This window comes from Mytilus trossulus, chromosome 4 (genome assembly GCF_036588685.1).
Source record: "Mytilus trossulus isolate FHL-02 chromosome 4, PNRI_Mtr1.1.1.hap1, whole genome shotgun sequence".
In the NCBI taxonomy this organism is placed as follows: Eukaryota; Metazoa; Mollusca; class Bivalvia; order Mytilida; family Mytilidae; genus Mytilus; species Mytilus trossulus.
The window spans coordinates 2416478-2440637 of NC_086376.1; the positions used below are offsets into that span (position 1 = coordinate 2416478).

Sequence of the window (24160 nt, forward strand, 5' to 3'; positions counted from 1 at the left end):
TGATATAATGACTCGCGTTATTATTAAAGTCATAAATGTATTATGCTATTAAATTAAAAAAAAGGCGATGTTATTTTAGCGATGTCAAACTCTCAGTAGTATGACAGTTCTTGTCCATTCGTTTTGTATGTGTTTTGTTATTTGATTTTGCCTTGTGATTATGGCCTTTCCGATTAGATTTTCCTCTAAGTTCAGTATTTTTGTGATTTTACTTTTTTCTCGAACAACAGTATGATGTAAATTAAACAAACACTGAGCTGAAAGTGATTGAAACCGGTTTTGTCGACAGCGTACTGGTCTCCTATGCATGTTCCGTCCGTTATACAATATTTTATATGTACAAAGACAGCAATGTCCCTTAAAACAACAGGTTTTCAAGTTCAAAGATATGAAATGTAAAACGAAACATGATTTAAGAGAAAGCTACTGGAACATTGCCATATCATATCATTCTCAAAGTTAACAAGTTTTTTTTTTATTTTGGCATATAATACATTTGTATCACAAGATCTACAGAATAAACCTTTACATCTGTAAAATTAAACTTATTTGAAGTTCTCATATAACTTACAATCTATATATTTTTTATGGGTGTACATTAATGTTGATGTTGGTGATTTATATTGCCTTATACGGAAGAATTATATAAAAATATAACTTGGATTTGGCTAATGAATTTCATCAACATAGCTTTTATTATTCTTTTCACATCAATATTTTAGGAAAAGCTGACATATTTGGCAATATATATAACAGAAGTAATATATGATAGTGTAATTGTTTTTTGTCAATTTTATGAAGAAATCAATGCTGCTAGAAAGATAATCTTTACGTTAATGAACGTTGCTTATAAAAGATTGTTCGTCTATTTCCGTACAAGTTAACTCTTTTCATGCTGTGCTTTTATGCCTAGTTCGTTTTTCAGCTTATAGATTAAAATGATCAAAAAGTAATTTGTTGAAAAGAAATGAAAATTAAAAAAAAACATCGCTCTGATAACTTGTTTTCACGATAGGCACTGGTATGAAAGTTAATTTACAAATATGATATGTATACAAAATGTGGATTGTATACGTTTGATAATCTTCTTGTTTCGACATGACATTTATAAAAGTTTTGAAGAGAGAGCTATTGATCCGACTGTTACCATCTTCCTGAACGGGTTACTCTTTTTTTTCTTGGGTGACATCTTCTCTCCACAAATATTCTTATACTTTTCCTGAAATATTAAACATTTCCGCTTACAACTGGTACTTGCATGATCTAGGATGTTATTTGGCCATTTGATACACAAAAGTCACAACTTTATCTGAAATTTTGTGAAATTTGAAGCAAACTTAAATGATAGTGTTAGCTTCCTTTTTTTCATAAAAACAATACTACTATTTAAGTCTACTTCACAAGGAGGCGATTAAATTTAATTTGAATTTATCCTAGATGTGTCTTTCGCATGAAAATGAGAAAAACGTGGTATAGTAGCTATTTAGAAAATTTTCATCAGAGTTCAAATGACGAAGGAGTTAGCAACTACATACATATGTCAACATACTGACGTCATCAAGGATTAAAATCTATACCGTAAAGAAAGCGAAAAAGGCCCTTAATGTCCAATATAAATCAATTCAAACGAGAAAACTCCACGGCTTGATTAATGAACAAAATAAACAAAAAACAAATATGATATACAGCAACAAACGATAACCACTAAATTTAGGACTCTTAACTTGTGAAAGGCACAAACATATGCGGCGTGGTTAAACATGTCATTCGGATGTCCTACCCTCCCCTAGTATTAGATAATGATATCATTTATTAGTGCTATCAGGTTGAAGTGAAATGTTTAGGTTGCTAGCACTCCTATCCTAGCTCGAAATGTCATTGTAATGGTAAAACTTTTACGACACAAGAGATGATTTCCGATTTCCAATTGAACATTCCATTTCTATGTAACAACATTCCGAGGAGTATATACGATAATCCCGGGCTTGTATTTCTTATCATGATTTCCTTGAAAGTGGGCTGCTGCTCACATGGAAGCTATTTAACCAAGAGTTCCAATTTGTTAAGTTGAAATCGTGTTGGTTAGTTTTAAATTTACTATTTTAAGCCATGGCGTTGTCAGTTTATTTTTAATCTATGAGTATGACTGTCCCTCTTGTATATTTTACCCCTCTCCTATATCTTTTCAGTGTATTTAATGTTTAATTATAGAAAGCAATGAGTTCTTTTAACTTCTATGACATTATTGTCGCAACCTTTTGGATTTTTTTAAGTGTTGATGTTTTTAACTTTGCTGTTAGCTTGACATAGTCCACTGTCAATTTGTTTCCAGTACGATGGTGAGTCTTATATCTGGAATCGACAATTATAAGCCGGGTACTATTTTTGTCAATACTGATGAATCAGGAAAATGACTGAATGCATGTGGACAAAAACAAATTCAAATTTAAATTTACTAAATTTGATTTATTCAAGCAATATTGCGGATAGCGTACAAAACTATCAGGCTTGTAATTTTGGTGGGATTATACAGTAAATCGGAACAACGGTAAATATATATGTATAGTGATTGCCGATATGGAAGATTGTTTTGTAATTCTGTAAGGCTTTTGTGTAAAAAGTGTCCAGTGCACTAAATGTGCGCGCTTAACCATGACATTTAAGCGAATAACCATTACATTTGACCGCAAAAATAAACACGTCTGTGCGCAACTATAAAAACATGTTGTGTGTAGGGCACTTATACAAGTCAAGCATCCAATGAAGTAACGGGATATTCTGTATTCATCCTTAGTTGAAAAATTGAGAACCATAGGAATATATAACTTATCTAAATGTATTCAGAACTTCCTCTTCAGTTATATCTGACTACTTTCGGTTTTGTCAATCCCAGGTTTGTATATAAATGCGTTCATTTTAAATGCCTTTATCAATCAATTTGTATACTTCGATTTGCAGACGGAATCGACATTTTGTTTAATATTTCTGCGAGGTGAACAACATATTCATCATTTGGTTATTTCAAATGGATCCTGCATTAGTATTCAATGGTATTGGTAATTACGAAAAGCATGCATTCTCTTTTTTCTTCTTTTTCAATGAAGTTCATTTCCTACTGACAATAAATTACAAAGGGGTTAACGAACACTAACGTGTCTTGTTTTATATTACAAAAAGATGTATTTAATCCCACAGACTTATATTAAATGTCAGAGATGATTAAGATAAAGTTTACCTCATATTTTTCTTCTATTGTTTTTGCATGACGCCATCTTCTATATCCCTTTAAAATATAGGACATTAAAAAATCATTTCCTTGCAATGTTCACTGAAGACGTGGTTTCTATCATAGGTAGAGGTGGAGGGGATCTCTTGGTTAACAAGGCTTTAACTATATAACGATCCAATCGTATTATGTATTTAGTTTCTAATTAGTAAATAAGAAATCGAACGTTCTCGATGAGGTTTGAATTAGAAGCACATATCGTGTACACCTTAGTTATACGTTCCATTGAGTTAGCAACACTCATGTTATTGTTTTCTTGACTTTGTGTGTTATTCGTGAACATGTTTTTAGATCTAGAGCATACTTAATGAAGACATATATTTTGTGTGGTATTGTTAGGCTATTTTTCTGTTTTTATGCCTGACCATCTTTGTTTGCTATTTTTGTCCGGGTTTTTTTTCATGTTAAAGTTTATTGTGTACGGTTATATTAATGTAAATCAAAATTATAAAACTAATCAACGTATTGTCCTTGCTCTGTGTTTGTCTTTAATCAAAATACGAATCTCAGTTACTTGTAAACAATTTCTGTTAAAATTAATCTACGTTGTGAGTGATTTGGTATTTATGAAGTGCCACAAATTGCACCCTCTGCTGCGTGTTGGTCATATAAGAGATTTATATTTTGTTCTTTGATAGACAGTCAACAAATTGAATAGTACAAATATCAAGACACTGTGCTTTTTTAATAAAGTAAATCGCCTTCATTGACAATTTACGTTCACGGTTGATAAAGTCCAGCGTTTGTTTTGATTTTGTAATATTTTGGTGTATTATCCACTGTTTTTAATCTAACTTGGAGTTCGGAATTTATTTTGAACTTTTTGAATATACTTACTTGTATTAATACATTTACAAAGAATGCTATTTGAAAGATTGAAAACAGTATGATGAAAGTGACTAATGCCCATTTATCTGCTGAATTTCCGTCATCTTCGTCGGATATCAGAACAACTATGGAATGCCATATACACACAAGGTAAAGAAACGTCATGCTTCCAAGTATATACCGGTCCTAATAAAATAGTGTAAACAATGAATAACAGAAAAATCAAAACAAACTAGTATCTCAATTGTTTGTAAAACAATTGAAAGGTCTTTCCTGTAAAAGTGATGTTTTCGTATTGTAATTTGTACGACCTTTCGTTTGATATAAGACAGCATACCTTCTGAAACTTTTCGCTTTTTACACTTAATGACCTCATCCGCCTACATTTTTGAGATCGGAATTATGATACATGGAACAGAGTAGATGAGCTTTCTTTTGATATGCGACAACACCATGTTCTAAAAAGTTTGATTTTTGCACTTAATAACCCTATCCAACTAATTTTTGGAGGTCGGGAATTTGATATATCAAATGTACACATCATGACCTTTCATTTGATATACAACAACCCTACCTTAAAAGAAAATTTATTTTTTGCACTCAATGACCCCATCCAACCAATTTTTTGGAGACGTCAATTTGAAATTTGAAATGTACGCTTTATGTTCTTTCATTTGATATGCAACAACCTTACCATCTGAGAAATTTGAATGTTTGCACTAAATGACCCCACCCGTCCCCCTGGGATGAAAAGGAGGTTTAAAATTTTCATTTTTAAGTAGAGTTTATTGAGACCTTCAATTTGATATATCAGATGACCCCATTTGACAAAGTGCAAATAATGATGCAATATCAACTATATAAATAGAAGTTATGAAACTTACAAAGTCAATGCAAAACTTGAAAATTTCAAATTGATTTTTTGGTGTTTTTTTCCATGGAATGTTTTTGGTATTTGGTCAAACATATAACTATGTCAACCTCTTCAATTTCTAAGACATTTTAAGTGGTAAACTCTTGATGATTCAGAAATACATGCCTCCGCTCGCAAAACTTCAAACTGCATTATCTCTAAAAGGACTATAGATATTTCAAATATGTTAAATGATAAACGATATACAGTTGAACAACAACATTATAGAAAAAGAATTGGGACAATTTCAAAGTTCATAAAGGTCACAATTTATCATCAAATATATGATGCAATACTAAACTTAAGAACCGGAAGTCGTAGAAACATGGGACTAGCACCATTCAACTCAGGACCACTTAACCTTTCAACTATCACAAGGTCAAGGTCATAGTATACTGTGAAGGTCAAGGTGAAATTTCATCATGACCTGACATTGACCTCAAATTGAAGGTCTCGAACTACTGATCATCTTTGCAGTTTATAGTAGGTTGATATCTGTTACCTTTAAAAAGATATTCACACAATACTATACTTTTAAGAATCATCCCGTTGTAACTTTTGAACAGACGGTCGGACATTTTTGGGCTTATTGTATAAAATGTAGAGCTTGTCGAGAAGAACATTTCATACGCTGTATGTATGCAGCAAAGTCTTATCGTTTTCCTAATATGTAAGCTTGAAATTGCAGCGTAATTTTTGTTTGCACTCGGTGACCTTTGACCTTGGGTGCATATTAAAGGTCATATGAATTTAAGATTATTGGTGAAGGTTACAAGTCTCTATGACTTCCGGTTCTCGAATATAAATTTTTGAAAATATATTTTTAATTTCTAAAGGGAAATAACTCCTTATAAGGGTTAATAACAAATAAATTGTTTATGTTTATAAACATTGCCATCTGTTCTAATACATGCTGTCATTTTCAATTAAATTCTATCTCTAATACTTTTTGAAAAAAATGCAAATAAAAGAAATTGATTCAAGGGGATATAACTCTCAAAGTAGATGATGAAATCCTATGCAGCCTCATATGGTAATACATTATGATGAGATCTACCTTTTGTCCAAATAAAGTCGTGATATCTTTTAACACATTTTGGGGGGACCATGTTGAAAAAAATCAACAAAAGGGAGATAACTTCTTAAGGGGAAGGTGAAATCCTACAAAAGTTCATCTGGTAAAAGTTCATGTTGAGGTCTATTGATGGTTTAATTTTGGTATTGATAACTCCAATAGAAGCGGTAGGAGGGCGAGCCAAACAAATGCTGGAAGAAAAAAAAGAAAAAAAAACATTAGAAAAACAATAAGGTCTTTCCTCACGGAGAGGAAAGACCTTAATTATAATCTGAGTTTGACACATTATGTTTTTTTACGCCTGAATATGCCTATGATTTAATTCTGCTAATTCTGATGATTCGGGTATCGAATAATATGTTTTCGACATCATTGACTTGAAAAAAATCATTTATTCAAGCCATTGAACGGTTTTTGTTAGAAACGTTTTTGAAGCAGAGATATTAAGGTAAAAGGGAACATATATGTACGTCTTTTATAAACTTTGGAAAGTGTAGAGCATACAGGACTGAATACTATAATACTTTCCGAGATGAAGCAAATTGAATAACTTGCAGGACGAAGAACAAATGAAAAAAATGCACCTTTATGCTAGAGGTTATGTTGAATTAATGAATTCAAAAAGTGTTTGTCTTTTGTCGTTGTTGAGAGTTTTCTTCTGCTTTTTGCCGACAAGGTAAGTCAACCCATTTTAAAATGATTTTTACGGTTTGTTCTTACATCTTTCTGGTACACCAAAGTGCCAGGTTGCGTGAAAGGTTGAGCGCTTAAATTATGTTTTATAACGATATTTGACGAAAATAACGTGTATTCTATTGAAATTGGACGTTATATTGGTACTAATAGAAATGAAAGCAATTTTATATTTTGTGATTTAGGGGGAATAGAAGATGAATTTCATTTCATCCTTCATATAGTTAATATACTTATTTTCTCTCCCTTGACACCATTTCCGAGAATGTTCTTGAGGAAACGATGATAGTCCGTCGGAAAAGACGATAAATGGATGACACGTGTCAAGAGAGAGCCATATCTCTTGCACGTTAAAGATGCCGTTGTAAATCTCGAAAAAGAGGAGGCTAATGCCGCTACAAGGCAGCACTCGCACCCGCAAAGTTGAAAGGGATTAATATAAGTTGCAAAACTTGTTTCCCAATCCACTATAAATAAATATGTTTAAAATAAAATACTGATTTGCGAAAAGAATTTAAAAAAATGATTACTGGGTTAGGCCATCAACTTTTAAATTAATAGAACTATTGTCAGGTGAAACCACAAAACATCTTTGTAACTTTTTTGTATTTCTCTGGTTCTTAAAACGTGACTCTGCACTTTTAAAGATCCCGTCAGTATGATATTGTTCTATTGTATGGCATGATAATATATTACTATTATGAATTACAAAATACGTTGAACCACAAAAGTCAAAATTATTCAATCGCGTAATGGAATGAACTATTTGTGGATTCATATAAATTCTATATAACCTTTGGACTATTTTAAATTTCGGTCTAATTCTGAAATCAATTCTTAAAATTTAGAATGGAAATGGGGGAATGTGTCAAAGAGACAACAACCGACCATAGAAAAAACAACAGCAGAAGGTCACCAACAGGTCTTAAATGTAGCGAAAAATTCCAACACCTGGAGGCGTCCTTCAGCTGGCCCCTAAACAAATATATACTAGTTGAGTGATAATGAACGCTATACTAATATCCAAATTGTACACAAGAAACTAAAATAAAATTACATACTTTTGATTTTTTAACCCTGTATGCTAACATTGCCTATATGAAATTTTAAAATTGTTTGTATATACATTGAACGACAAATATATGTGACGTATAAAATTTTCTGACGTCAGACACGCGAATCAATGAATGTGTTTGTAAATAGATGTTTTTTGTGATCTGTTGGATTGTTCCTTTTAAAATTGTAACGCGATAACGACTGCTGTATCCATATTTTGACTATTTTGTTTGTTATGTCTGTTTGGTTCACGCATCATTGTAAATGTATGGAACGGAATTTTCCTCTAATTCAGTATTTTTGTGATTTTACTTTTTTGAAAGTATACACATTTCTATTTTAAATTTTTGTATTGATAAAACTTCTGACGTCACCTATTTTTATGCCCCACCTACGATAGTAGAGAGGCATAATGTTTTCTGGTCTATACGTCCGTTCGTCCGTCTATCCGTTCGTCCCGCTTCATGTTAAAGTTTTGATCAAGATAGATTATGATGAAGTTGAAGTTTAATCAACTTGAAACTTAGTACCCATGTTTCATATGATGTGATCTTTCTTATTTTAATGCAAAATAGGAGTTTTGACCCCAGTTTCACGGTCCACTATACATAGAAAAATGATATTGCGAGTGGGGCATCCGTGTACTGGGGACACATTCTTGTTAATTATGCATATTGTTAATATTGTTTGTAATATGGCATATGTATACAATGTACATGTACTTGATTATACTGATGAGCCGTAAGGCTCAAAATTAATAAAGAATTTGAGGATTTTAACTATATACATGTGTACGTCGAATTTGTGAATAATAAATTTGCTCAAACCTAGAGGTCATATACATATACGAGTTTTCCCAGTGTTTATATGACGCTCCTCCTAGTTCCATTCATAGATTTATGAAAATCCATTGAATCTCCTTCCATTCACGTACATTGTACATGTTACTTTACATGTTTCAGGTTGTGCATGGATCAAAATTGTTGAAATGAACGAAGTCGAGAAATTAAACTGCATTGCGCACTCTAAGCGTCCTATCCCATGAAACTATATTTGAATTTGTACATTTCAGATTTCATGTTCATGAGAAAACCTTTTCGATTTCGTTTTTTTTCTTCTTTTTTTAATAGAGGGGATTTTTGTTATATATTATTTTGCTAATATTGACAACAAAATACATATTTTTTTGGTGGACGTCTTCAGGTCGAATACATTTTGACATATTACTGATTATTACTTTCACGTCTTAGAATAGGGGGCAAAAACATGTACTTATTTTCATGGTAGATGAAAATACAACTTTTGATTTTTCGTAAATTTCGGGATACCATACAAATTAAGCCAACGATTGAAACAATTACTGAGAATCAGTGTAAAAACCTGATTTGACACATAGCACTGAATTGTGGTTAAATTACAACTGAACCTCTTTGTTAATCAAATTTATTTTTAGATATTGAATGAAATATGTCTGTTAATATTTGTATGAATGATACTTGACTAACCATTTACTAATTTTCAGAAGTGCTGACAGCCAGAATCAGAAGCGTAAGGGAAATGCATTGAATAACATGAACACTTGAAAAGGTTGATAATGCCTTGAAGAAGCCGATTTCTAAGATAATTATCTTTAGTTTGTACATTTCGACCGTCAAACATACTTGTAAATCTATGCTATATAGTTTGATAGACACGCGCGTTGTCAAGTAGATCATTCATGCAGACCACTGGGGAAATCAAACAGAATGACAATGAGACGACAGTAGTTTACTGATCTACAAATCTCGTCTATCAATTAAGAACAAGACAAAACCAGGTAACTAACAGAAATTAATGGACGCACAACAACTCCAAAAAGAACGGGACCGGTTGTGTCGACAGGGCACGTTTTTCCTGCAATGCATGTGACGTGACCACCCGCCATGCAAATTCACTCAGAAAATTATCACAATCGGAAATAGGACACATTCGAATAAATACAGATCAGAAACCTATTAAATCATCGCTTTTGTAGTAAAGTTTTGTTTTTAATCGACATTCATTGTCAATTATAGAGGATGTTTGGCACTATCGATGAATACATAATCACATAATGACCGTTAAATACAACTCCGCTATTTATCTAAATCACAAAAATGTCTACTCGATAAGATCATGTTTGTGAGACAGTTATACACCTTTGTCAGATTTTTTTCTCTCTTTTATACAAAAAGGCATTTTTTTCATCTCTAATCCCTATAATTTCCTTTTACTTCATATTTTTTTAGTTTCGTTTTGTCTTCACATATTTTACGTTTAATATTACGATTTGATATTGTGAAATGTTATCTTGTATTTCTGCACATTATCATATGGTACCTACTCTATTTATGGTTGTTCTTTTTGAATATTAGGAACTCGTGAACTGTCTAGTAAACAATCTGTTTAATTCAACTTACCAATTGTGTCAAATAAGATATTTTTGGTATAGTTTGATTTGCAACGAATTTAAAGGCAACTCCAGTTAAGACAAGTGTAAATGATAGCTGAAGTCGATTCTGTGGCTTGTTCCTGTCTACAGAAAATGTGGCTATCGACAATGAACTAATAAGTGTCTACAAAATAAAACATTTCACATTAATATTTCAATATCACTACACTTTATAAGATAAAATAACTAATATCTTCATGTCGGTATAGAAATAGATATGGGATTTTAGACTTACTGAACTTGTAATAAGTTCTGTTATGGAAAAATAATAAGTCAGTTGAATCGCGACAGAAGAGAGGAAAATCTTTAAAAATGTCTTAGTCGTTACGATGGCACCACTCCTTATGTTGTCATCATTGCAAGATACAAAGATGTTTTGTCATTCTAGACAATAATTGATTTAGTACAATTCATTGGTAGAAAAGTTGTGAATGTACTGAATTTGCAAGAATTAAATAGGGGAGGAGACGATATTTAACAGATGATTTTTTTTCTTCCTATGTAATAATTCTAAATAATAGTATTAAAAATGATTAAACGTCTAGCTGTTCCCCAAATATTTGTTTGTAGTATCAAAATAATATTGACGTTTCTTTTTCACATGGTCGATGCTTGATTTCAGTCTTTTCATATTAGAACAACTAACGAAAACTACATGATTAACAAATATCAAAAGAAAACCACAATCCTATCTTCATATCAATATCATTATTATTTTACCGTAAAAATACTATTTATTTTTGCAAGCGATTCGAGGGACTCATACATGTGTTTGAGTTTTAAAACAAGTTTTACCTATTGTTTTATGACATGAACATCTGAACTGTGTCGGTTATTAATAGACAAACACGATATATGAGAAATATATAATAAATAACTGAGGGACGTGCGTTCTAATAGAAAATGATGTATAAGGACTCAGTATCGTCTGAATTGATTTAATTCAGAAATTTTAAACAGCATTTTGTTCTATTCATGTTGCTCAATCATGATTTAATTTTTTTAAAAATATTGTAGTTTTTGTTTCGGTGTTGCCTATTTTATCCCCTTCCCTTTCATGAATGTGACCTACCAAATTAGACTATTTACCGTATTTGTTATCACATGAGCAACATGACGGGTGTCACATGTAGAGCAGGATCTGTTTACCCTTCCGGAGCACCTGAGATCACCCCTAGTTTTTGGTGGGGTTCGTGCTGTTTATTCTTTAGTTTTCTATGTTGTGTCATGTGTACTATTGTGTGTCTGTTTGTCTTTTTCATTTTTGCCCATAGCGTTGTCATTGTGTTTTAGATTTATGAGTTTGACTGTCCCTTTGGTATCTTTCGTCCCTCTTGTATTAGACATGTCAATACAGTGATTTCATATTTCTCCAATGATGTACTTTATCTAGTTTATTCTACGCTACATGTCGAGAGAATGACGTTCATTGTGCTAGTTTCAGAACAGTGCAGTCTTCTATTTGTGTATATCCGATCAGATCATTTTCTGTAAAGTAAATAGTTTAACATCTTGCTAAATACACTTTGTTGAGTTGATCGAAAGCAACTATTTCTCTGGGTATTTAGATTCATCCAATCAATGTGTGATAACGTGCTTAATATGCATTTACATTTGTACTGTTAACAAATACAGAATAATCAAACCGACATTGTTCGACAAAGAGTTCTCTATATTTTTAAAAACTAATCACATACGCACATGGACTACACATCTATCTTTTCTTTCCTTAGTTCTTGAAACAATAGATATTAATTATTTCAAGTAGATTTTATACTATTTTTTTTAATTTCTGCATAAAAATAATTGAATAAAAGACGATGTATTGTTTTTGCTTGAAGTAGAGGGTTAAATCATCCATGTAGGTGAGTACAAATTAAACACAAAATAAATTTGATTACCTAAGCCGTATTTGGCACAACTTTTTGGAAATTTGGATCCTCAATGCTCTTCAACTTTGTACTTGTTTGGGTTTATAAATATTTTTGATTTGAGCGTCACTGATGAGTCTTGTGTAGACGAAACGCGCGTCTGGCGTACTAAATTATAATCCTGGTACCTTTGATAACTATTTTCGATGTCAAATGGGGATATGTTTACCCCCACTCGGGAAAACATGTTTTTGGTTAGGATAATAAAATGGTTAAAATTAAACAACTAAATGCAAAGGCTTACCATGATAAGTAAAACATTCCAAACAAAAAATCCTGCACGGCGTCTTGCATTGCATGATATTATCAGACCTGGATGTTTGTATTTGGTATTTGCATATTCTTTGGTTGAAACCTTTGGTGTGAACTCAACAAACTCAAACAAATGCCACTCTTGTTGTTTTGCAAAAGTTTCTGTATGAACACTTGAGATTTCTTTAACTTCCTCCAACAGTTCTACATCAGCTTCGGAATGTTCTGTACTGACATTCACTGATAAATCCTGCAATTAACAAGCATTAATTTACCATCTAAGAATTCCTCTTTTAAAAAGAAAAAGGGTCGCTCTTAGCCAATTTTCTTCGGTTTCATTTACCTTTTTCCAAAACATGTCATACATAACAAAAAGTAAGAAGAAGCATAGTCAACACAATTGTGTAAAGCGGGCGTTTTCAACTTACGTGTTCGGATTTCACGTAACTTACAAGGTAAGGTCTTATTTTATCAGTCAATGACTTTTGATATATAAGAGACTGTATAGATTACCGTTTGTGGGGATCCGAACTTTGATTTATTGTGTGAGCTTCATAACATGTTCTGATGATATTCAACCAGTTATCTTTTGAACGTTTTGATTAGCTTGTCTGTTAATGATCGCTGAGGTATCTATAACGGGTTATATTGAAATATCTCTTAGATTTCTGATCCTGAAATTACGTCTGTTGTACACAAAGAGGAGTAACTCTAATTAACACAAAGTTATATGATGTAAAAAAGTACCTGGATGTCAAATGGAAACAACAAGAGTTCTAAATTTTCAGCGAATGTCGCCTTGATTCTTTGTTTATCTATAACAAAAGCTTCTCCGTTTTCTAACTGTAGAACTTTCCAATGATCATGTCTAGTCTCCGATAGGACATTCTGCACTTTTATCTTTGCATCCCAGTAAGCCTTCCAGTCGATGTCTGTGGACTTGAAAAAATAAACAAATAAAATTATTAATGATATTTACAAACAACCAACATTTCAAGGTATTTCTTTGACATGTGATGCATCATTAAGAGGTTGGGGTGCTTTATTTACAGACCAGGAAATACACGCAAGTTAAAATGATATACTCTAAATGCTTTCTGTAAAATATATTCAGATATTCATGTGAAGAGATTTTGTGATCATTCTATTGTAATGACATGCGTTAACAATATGGGTGGTATTAAATCTATGCAAAGGAATGAAATAACCAAGCGGAAATAAACACATTTATTCTAAAACCAGTTGTTGGCAGGACACGGGTGATGTTCTACTTGTATATTTTATGATTGTATCATATTATACCCTAACGAAATGGATTGTGCTTAGTAGTCATATGATATGGACATCTTTTGATTAGATTAATTGAGGTCTGAAGCTGGCATATCAGTAACTGCTAAAAGTCCATTGTTAATTTATGCATCATTGTTATTTTATTTAGATTCTTTTATTACCTATTCTGACATCGGAATGTCAAAAAACAAAAAAACGATATAAATACAAAAATCAGTATACCAAACACAAACAGAGAAATACAGGTACTAAGCAACATGAACCCCAACAAATTCCGATGATAATCGCTTTGCTACAGAAGTTTGCGCATATTTTGCTCCACATATGGCACTCGCGACGTCATGTTCGTGTATGTATACTAGACTGTTTTTTCAGAGCTAAATCCATTTTGGCTATGTAATATCCGCGTATAAGATTATGGAAAATGGTTATGACAATTATAACGTATTGGTAGTCATCTACGAAACATATATTACATAACGGTTAACAAACTCGAGATGGCTTCCTTAAAATTTTCGAAGGTATACAATCATTATTCCGGTCTCTACACACTTTTTTCAGCACACTCAGTCACCAAACTTTTCAACTAGAGATAATAATCAATATTGTGGAAGTAAACGTTTAATTCTACCTAGCTTTAATTCTTACAAAGAAGCTCTTGTATAAAGACTGCCTTTTATGAATAAAGGAACAAGTCGGCAAAAGAAGAGCACATGTTGTATGCAAATGGATTCTGATATTTTTAACACTTCTCCTGACGTAACTCATATGTTGTCAATCAAGACATCAGGCATCTTAGGATGTTTTTGGGTTTGAATAAGAATGGTCTATTATTAATATATTTTGCATTAGATTTCTTTTAAAGCATAATTATATAAATTATGTAAATAAACAACTATCAACTGAGAACTCACAGTTGGTTAAAATATCAAGTGTATGTGATATTTATTTCTATAAAGACACTAATTAAAACACTTTTTTGTTACAATATATTTGATTATCCGATAGGAATAATACGTCTAGAAAGGCATTATTTGCAAAATATAAACAACTATGTCAACAAGGACTCCTGTAAATATGTTTAAAAATGAGAACATTGACCCTTCAATTCCTTATAACGACCAATACATAATCTGTTGCTGCATTTGTTTTCTATTTTGTAAATAGTGTATGTGTAAGCAAAGGCTATTGACTTTTGTAATGTGCTTAGTATTTTAATTACAATGTATATCCAAACAAATATGTATGATAAATGTTAACATAAAAGGTCAATAGAACCAAAAAGCCAACAGGAATTTATTTTTTTGTTGAAAAAATAAAAGAAATATAAGCACAAATAATATAATATTTAACTGTATAAGATTCGTTTCAACATAGTATAATTATAAGTCAGACACAGCTTTGTCATAATCGTGCCATAGTAAATACGTCTGTATGACAAAAACAGCCATTCTACATGGTTTGTAGGAAGAACTCTAAATAATATTGAATGTATATATTACCACCTGTGTCTACACAATATAACACCTTGTGACAGAATACGCCTTTGAAGTGATATTTCTCATGTCTAAATATTGATAGTAAGATTTGGACGAATGCAGTCTATGCAGCTTTGATTGTATTTGAATGCCTTTTAGAATGCCTTGATTGATTTTTCTCGGAGTTCAGTATTTCTGTTATTTTACCTTTTACGTAAGTTCAACCATGATGCGACTAAAAATTGTCGAAACATGGCTTGTGAACATATTGATGATAATACTAAATTATTAAGCGACCATGGTGACACAATTTAAAGAAATAATATTTTCGAAGCAGTTATATTTTCATTTTTAAATTAATAACTCACATTAGCTGCTTGTTTGTCAAGTTGGGGTTCTCTCCATCTGGACTGTATGTAAACATCTGCTGAGAAATTTTCTTTAAGCGTGTCAATTTCGCCGATTTTCAGAAATGATACTTTGATAAATACTTGTCTCTGTAACGAAAAAAAAACATTACACAGAAAATAAATATTAACGAAAAAATAAACAAACAAATACTCAACCTTAAACTTTCCCTGTAAGATGTTTGAATTGATATATGAAGATTTAGGGTTTACCGTTAGTTTTCTTTCTTTTGTAATATTGGATGTTCTTCTGGTATTGGTTGCATGGAGTTTTTTCGCGATCATTAGTATTAGATTTTAGAAATGGCAAAAATTACCGTGCAATATTAATACGAGTGCAGTTTAGGGGGATGCGGATGTGATAAGAAAAAAGTAAAATCACAAAAATACTGAACTTAGAGGAAAATCAGCTCGAAAAGTCCATAATCACATGACAAAATCAAATAACAAAACGCTTCAAAAACGAATGGACAAGAACTATCATATTCCTGACTTGGTACGGGCATTTTCAAATGTAGAAAATGGTGGATTAAACCTGTTTTTATAGCGCTAACCCTCTCACTTTAATGACCGTCTCGTCAAGAAAGTATTCATTGGAATCCGGAATCAGTTAGTGGAATTAAAAATAAAATTCTATATGCCATTTGGATCTCTAACATGTTCAGGCAAAACATTGATCCATCATATGATGTAATAGGGTCGTTTTCGGAATCAAGTTGACGTCAGTGTTAAATTTCATTACACTGAAAAAAATATGTATTGAAATAGAAATCATTATCGTAAATATGTGTATCGCTACGTTTCTTTATTTGAAGATACGTTGTTTAACTGTTAATATTATTGGTTAACCGATAACATATAAACGACACTTTTCAAACGGCGAGAATGTCATAGCTATTTCTATCAGCCGTTCAAAAAATAACATGTTGCATAAGATGATACTTCAATTGATAGTGTAAAGTTCTTTTATAATTGATTTCTCGCTTTGAAGTTGTCAGCAACATAGAAAGCTGTATTACTCGAAGCTGTAGTTTTCAATCAAAATCACTTTACATTCGATTAATCGTTGGCATTTAAATCTGGTTTCTCCATACTTTAAGGCATCCTATCGTTAAACACATGCTGTTACAAATACATTTTCTCATTATCATTGTCACAATCTCAACTTTCTCTAACAAGAAAGTCTTCTAAATCAAATACCAAGTTAGATAATTACATAATCGAATTCACTTTTCGTAAAATCAACAGGGAACTCTTACTTCTGGCGACCATCTCTCTTCAGAACAAAGTCTTTAATAGTGATAAATGCCAAATGAAATTGATTAGGAAATGTTTTGTCGTATGATGTACTGTCTCTTTTATGTTTGGTTATTTTGTTATTCAATTTGCGAATTATATAACCAAAAAAGAGACATAGCACCTAAGTCGTTACTGCCGAAGTGTATAAAAATGAATTAGACTTAGTGCAACATTTTCAGTCAACGACTTTGTAATAAAAATCTTCAAACGTTGTGTCCTTATGGTTTCATTTATGAAGATAGTTATCAAAGGTACCAGGATTATAATTTAGAACGCCAGACGCGCGTTTCGTCTACATAAAACTCCTCAGTGACGCTCATATCGAAATATTGATAAAGCCAAACAATTACAAAGGTGAAGAGCATTGAGGACACAAACATTGAAGTGTGAAGAGCAAGTCATGTAACAGAAGATCTACACAATGAAATGAAATCCATGAAATAAATAAAGTTGAAGTGACAATGCATTAAAACGTACAATACAAAATGATTAGGCAATCACTAGTTTTAAAGATGATGTCAGATACAATTTAGTAGCAAGATAAACTCCGACGCAACACCAATCTCTATTGCAGAGTTTCTTCCGTACGTGCTCTGCAATATTCCACTTTGATTCGGTTGAATGATACGTACTATATATAGCACGGAACTAATATACTTTGCAAGAGATTTACTTCGTCTCTACTTAGCGACGTTTGACGGTTCGTTCAGTATAGAGACGTCTTCGCTATTTCGGAGTTTAAGACTAACGTAACAGTACCCAAATTGCAACGAGTACCTAAATTGCTCGTATTTAGCAAAAATAGCAGTGAAAATATAACAAGATTTCCTAGAGACTAAACAAGTTGTATTTTTATGATCCGATAGTATGCACGTCTTTCAATTTAGGTAAATATATCTAGAGATACACAAAACGTTTACAGTATTTATCAACAGAAGAAGTGTTTTACTGAAAAAGCAAAATGTACTGAAACGTCGCCATGCGACGTCATCAAAACGTCATCTTTTTAAAATTAGCAAATACAATAAGTTTCAAGTATCCATTTCTTTAAAAAAGAAGAGTAAGCATGAACAAATATCCAATTGTTCAAAATATTTGAAAAAAATAAACAAAAGCTCTGTAATTCGACTTTTGACGATGCAAATTTAAGCATGGATGCAATTTTGGTACTCCTCATTACAGAATCATTGATGGTTTGGAGGTTAGTTCAGACCAATTTTTCTATGATTCCATATGAATTGAAAATCAAATTGGTGTACCTATATAATAAAGAAGGATACGGCTACAAAATAAACACAAAATGGAAATGGTTGTCTGGATCATAAGAAAACGTAGTTGAAAAAACTGTCAAAATAGGTGCAATTTGGGTACCGTCACGTTAAACATAAAAATGAAACTTTCAAAATTGAAAAAACTCCTTTCGAAGATCGAGTATTTTTTTTAAACTCCAACCGGAACAAGGAGATCTAAAAGATATGTTTATGAATTAAACATCGGTCTCGTCTGCTTGTTGACTGGCTTTAATACTAAGTTTTACACACTGTTTTATTTTAAATTAAACCAACTTATTTTACTTGTTTGTTTTCAATGTCTTTGTCCTGTCATTTCTTTTAAAGAAATTGTAATCATTATAATAATAGAGGGCCTAATGTATGTATAAATATAAAGAATGTTACTATCTAACTGTAAACATGTCATTTAAATGCACTTTTCCTACTGGAAACAGACGATTATGTTATATTGCTTCTTGTTACTATTACGAACATTACACGTTTTTGATCTCTATTATTGTACCGTAGAAGCTAAAATTACGTTAGAAGTCAGGAGTCTGTAATTCAGTAGTTGTCATGTGTTGTTGTATATGAATATACTTCTTCGTTTATTGATTTGTACATAAATAATGCCATTAGTTTTCTCTTTTGAATTGTTTCAAATTTGTAATTTTTGGGCCTTTTATACCTTATGCTTACGTTTGAATGCCTATCCGTAACCCATAGTTGTTTACTTCTATGCCGGTCAAATTATCTCAAGTGGAGTGTTGTCGAATTGACAATTATACCACATAGTCTTATCTTTTAGTATTAGAATTGAAAGCAGTAGCACTTATGGAGAGTTAAGACAAAGACATTCACATGAAGAAGTCAAGGCAAAATATTAATCGTTTCCAATCATACTATAAACTCACCATTAAACATACCGTGCTACTGCTTCTCTCCGTGATAATTCGTGCAAATATTTGAAGTCTACAAAATTTTTGTCTTTTGCAGTTAATCACTTTATTTCCGTTCGTGTTGATTTGACAAAGATATCGAATCGTTTCATATAATTCTTTTTATTTGTTTGATTTGTGTATCTTACAAGTCATTTGAAAATAATTGTCAAGTCAAACAAAGATTGAGGAATCAATTTAAATTTGTATTGCAGTTTAATTTGTCTTGATATCATGTGTCACGGAAGCAAGTACGAAGATATAATGAAAGACCTTTATAAAGTAACAAAGAATGTCACCAAACACTATTCTGTCAACATTAATAGAACCATGTGTATGAAATATTATAAACAATAACAATGATACTGTGTCATAAAAATAAAGCCTAAATTTGAAGTGAGCATTATCAATGTATTTTATTTCGTTTGAAATAGGGTTTTTCCCGTTTGCTATTTGTAGTTAATATTTACAGATGGGAACTAGTATAACTAGTTCGGATACTGGTTTTGTAACAGTATGTACTATTTATAAGTTTGATGTTAGGTGCAGGAGGCACGAGAAAAGTTTTGGCGTTTTTTATGGGTGGGGTTTAAAGGTACTATATAAAGTTTGGGATTTAAATGTATTAGTATCGAAGGTGCTCGCAGTTACGTCGGATTGAAGTTGGTCACATAGGTTTATGTGCAGTTGCTGCTATGTTTAGCGTTAGGCGTTAGGCGTTAGGCGTTGGAGGCATTAGCCGGGGGAAAAGAAACGATGCGAAAGAGGAACAATGTTATATGTCATGTGTTTATATAATGTTTCGATTGAAGAAATATGTACAATTCAGTAAAATAAAATATTGTATCGCAAGAGAAAATAAGATGTTACTGCGAGCAACTAATCCTATATCTGTGTTTGTCTTGTTTATAGCCTATTGAATTAGAAATTAAATGCTTTAAATTCGGACGAGCAGGGCGAGGGAGAATTTAAAGAAATAGAGTCAAACCTATCAAAAGACATAATATATCTATAACATAAAATCTATTTTAAGAGAATACATTCCACATTAGTCAAATTGGTCAAAATTGTGGAACATATTGTCTGCAATCGACAAGACGATATATAGAGAAATTGCGATTCATTGCTCGTAATATTGTTTGGTGATTAGTTTGTCGTTTTCATAGTATCTATATTTGGATTAATACAACTACATTTTTTTAATAAGGATCTGTCTGCATGCATTTCTGACGAGTTTTTATTATCTTCTCATCTAAAGAAAAACTCATTCACATAATATATGATTGTACATTGTTTATTTGGTACCTCACATCGATTTCAATATCGGAACAATTATATTTTGCAGCCTTGTACTGTTTTCTTGTTGAATGGTGTCAGTCATTAAAAAAGGCTTACTAAATTTTAAATACATTTCATATTTCAAGAGATTAAGAGAATATTTATTTTATTTACTTTGAATGTCAGCTTGGCCTTGGAAGTCTTGGAATTGTTTATTCTACAACGCAGTTGAACACCAAAGGTAGCACATCTGCTCAGCTAAGTCAATCATGGCAGTTTTCAAATGTGTTAGGACTTCTACAAGGAGAACGTCCTTGATTGCTACTAAATAATTGGGTTATTACTATTTCTTTACGGAATCGTATTCAATTTCGCTTGTAGGACAACACAAGTATGTTTCCTCAATTACGATTTAAGTCTTGATAATTAAGAATGAAAAAGTTACCAGAATGAATCTATTGATGATTAAGCATAGAAAAAATGATAATATATGATCATTTTGTATTTCTATCACAAACTTAATAAAAAAACTCTCCTTTCATATAAAAACACACACTCATATGGTACATTTATAAGTCGATCATTTATCTCGATGATCGGAAATCAAATGTGACTTTTGTACTGTAAAATTTAACTGATGCGCTTTACACGAACAGGGTCAAATATGATTATTAAACTATAGTGAAAAATTGCGAGCTAAATAACGCCCGTTATCTACACATAGTATTTGCACTCCTCGTTTACCACGTAAAGGTTCACATGTTTACTCTTTTGTGAAATCAGCGTTATATAAAAAGGAGATGTGGTATGATTGCCAATGAGACAACTATCCAAAAAAGACCAAAATGACACAGACATTAACAACTATAGGTAACAATGAGCAAAGCCCATACCGCATAGTCAGCTATAAAAGGCCCCGATAAGACAATGTAGAACAATTCAAACGAGAAAACTAACGGCCTTATTTATGTAAAAAAAATAACGAAAAACAAATATGTAACACATAAACAAACGACAACCACTGAATTACAGGTTCCTGACTTGGAACAGGCACATACATAAATAATGTGGCGGGGTTAAACATGTTAGCTGGTTCCCAACCCTCCCCCTTACCTGGGACAGCGTTATACCATTTGGTTTTGTGTATAAGATGTTCCTTCCAATATAAGACATATATGCAACAGACTGAGCAAAAAAGGAAAAGGTTGAAGTTGGCACCATTTGGAAGTGGGTAAAATCAGTAAAGTCATTGATTCAGATAAGAGTAAGTAAGCTTAAAGGATCAATGATCACCAAAGCTCCTTCCTTCTGTAAAGACCCTCAGGTCATAGATGAGTTGCCTTGCCTCAATAACAAATATGTTGTCGTTCCAGCCAACAAAGCCTCAAACAATATTGTTTTTGTAAGCAAGAAACACTACATCGACTGCCTGATTAAGGAACTCGGGATAAATAACACACTTGGAAATCCTACATATACACTAAGTACGCTTACGAAGCAGGAGATCCTGGAAAACCGCAAATCGGTTCTAATCTCCTTTGGTGTTAATCTAAAGGATGAGGACCAGGATCTTCCATCATTTTATTGCATTTCTAAGCTTCACGAGAACCCTGATAAGGAAAGGTATATTGCAGTTTCTCCAAGTGTTCCACTAAACCCCTTTCTAAAGTTCTTAATGCCATACTGGCTGTAGTTAAAGAAGGACTTCAGAAATATTCCGAAACGGCATATTCCAAAAGTGGTGTTAATCAGATCTGATTGGCCATTGTGACAAAAGTGTGTCAAAAATCATATCTGATATTCTTTCTCAGACATAACAACCTTCGATCATTACCGAACTGAACAAAGAAATAACACGACGGTGCCGTATATGGTGCAGGAAATGCTTACCCTTCCGGAGCACCTGATTTCACTCCCGGTTTTTTATTGGAGTTCGTGTTGTTTTTTATTTATTATTTCCAACTGTTGATGTAAATGTCTTTTGGTTTTATGAGTCTTTGTTTCCTCCTTGGTTTTGATTTTTTTGCTGTCTTGATATTACAGTCACATCGATACCTGCGAGTTTTATTGAATATATCGGGCCAAATGTTGCGTATCATACGTATCATACGTACTTTAGAGTTTGACTCCAATGATAACCATGCGTCAATAAAAGTAATCTAATTAAGATGGACGACTTTTCTTTTATATATTAAAGACACTAATAATGTCTTCATATTCCTAGTTCGAAACAAAAAAGTCAATATTAAATAGTGTTACACCTGGGCGTATAATATATTCTTAACATATGTACTTGCTTCGAATGGTTTGTCTTTTGTCCATCATTTAAATGGATCTTTGAAATAGTTCTGCACTGCCCAATTATCATATTTTATTGCTTTTATAGTTATACCGTTGTATGTAAATTACAAGCAAACAGATTTTAAATTAGAAACCTTCTCTCCAAAGCAAATTATTGCTCTAAATAAGTGCAGAAACTCGTAGTTATGAAGTTTTGTCGGGATTGTCGGATATTCGCTTGAGTACATTTAACATTACAGTATTATCAGAGGAATTACAATTTTTTATCAAATAAATTTAATGAAGATTTACGACAAAGAGTTAATATATTAAGCGAAGTAATAAACCCATTAAACTAAAATGTTTAATACACTCAACGACAACTAATCAAAACGATTGTTTAAAAAGATAATATGTCACCAAAATTTATAAAAGTATACTTTGATAATTGAGTCTTTCTTATTTTTTATTGAACTATGTCCAGTGCACGATGTTTTGTCGATATTGTCAATATCGCAATGTCATTTTTATAGTGTCGTTATAGTGTTTACATTGTATCCTATCAATGTGTTCTATACCTTTCTGTTTACATCGTTCACATCGTATACATCGCGATGTTGACATTATCCTGTCAACATCGTGTTTAAATTGTATATATAAAGTCTATACCTTTCTGTTCACATCGTTCACATTGTATACATCGCGATGTTGACAATATCGTGTCAACATCGTGTTTATATTGAATATATAGTCTCTATCTTTCTGTTAACATCGTTCCCATCGTATACATCACGATGTTGACAATATTGTGTTGGCATCGTGTTTATATTGAATATATACTGTGGATTCATTAATATTCGTTGGATACCAATTTTCGTGGATTTCGTGGGTACTGGAGAACCACGAATTCTAATGTTCAATGAATTACGAATTTTCTAAAGAAATGAGTGTGTACTTTGTCAAAACCACGAAATTATATATCCACGAAAAGGTAAATTTTCCTCAAACCACGAAAGTTGGTACCCACGAAAATAAATGAATCCACAGTAGTCTATATCTTTCTGTTCATCAATATTGTGTCAACATCGTGTTTATATTATAAATAGAGTCTATACCTTTCTGTTAACATCGTTCACATCGTATACATCGCGATGTTGACAATATCGTGTCAACATCGTGTTTATATTGTATACTAGAACACACCCGTGATATCGCGGGTCCGTTACCGAATTAAAGTATATCACTTTGCGTCATGCCCGCTAACAAATTAAAAACTGTACCTATACGCCTTATTTTTAGTCCAGATTTTTAGTATTCGTATTGTTATCTTATAAAGTCTTACTGATTAAAATACTACAATAGGTAACAATTTGACAATTCAGTAGTGTCAACCCTGTGATTATGACCCGTGTATA

General features: G+C 32.2%; 1 protein-coding gene across 2 annotated transcripts in view; it reads right to left on the minus strand.

Annotated features, from left to right (window-relative positions):
* Positions 1-759: 759 nt before the first annotated feature.
* Positions 760-24160, minus strand: part of LOC134713678 (cys-loop ligand-gated ion channel-like) — a 37000-nt gene continuing 13599 nt past the window's right edge. For both annotated transcript variants that reach the window (XM_063574966.1, XM_063574965.1), the window contains exons 2-8: positions 15641-15769; positions 13252-13443; positions 12497-12754; positions 10290-10445; positions 4124-4300; positions 3236-3283; positions 760-1219 (exon numbers count right to left, since the gene is read on the minus strand). In XM_063574966.1, coding sequence (XP_063431036.1) covers positions 1106-1219; positions 3236-3283; positions 4124-4300; positions 10290-10445; positions 12497-12754; positions 13252-13443; positions 15641-15769 — 1074 coding nt within the window. In that variant the 3' untranslated portion in view covers positions 760-1105. The remainder of the gene's footprint in view (positions 1220-3235; positions 3284-4123; positions 4301-10289; positions 10446-12496; positions 12755-13251; positions 13444-15640; positions 15770-24160) is intronic.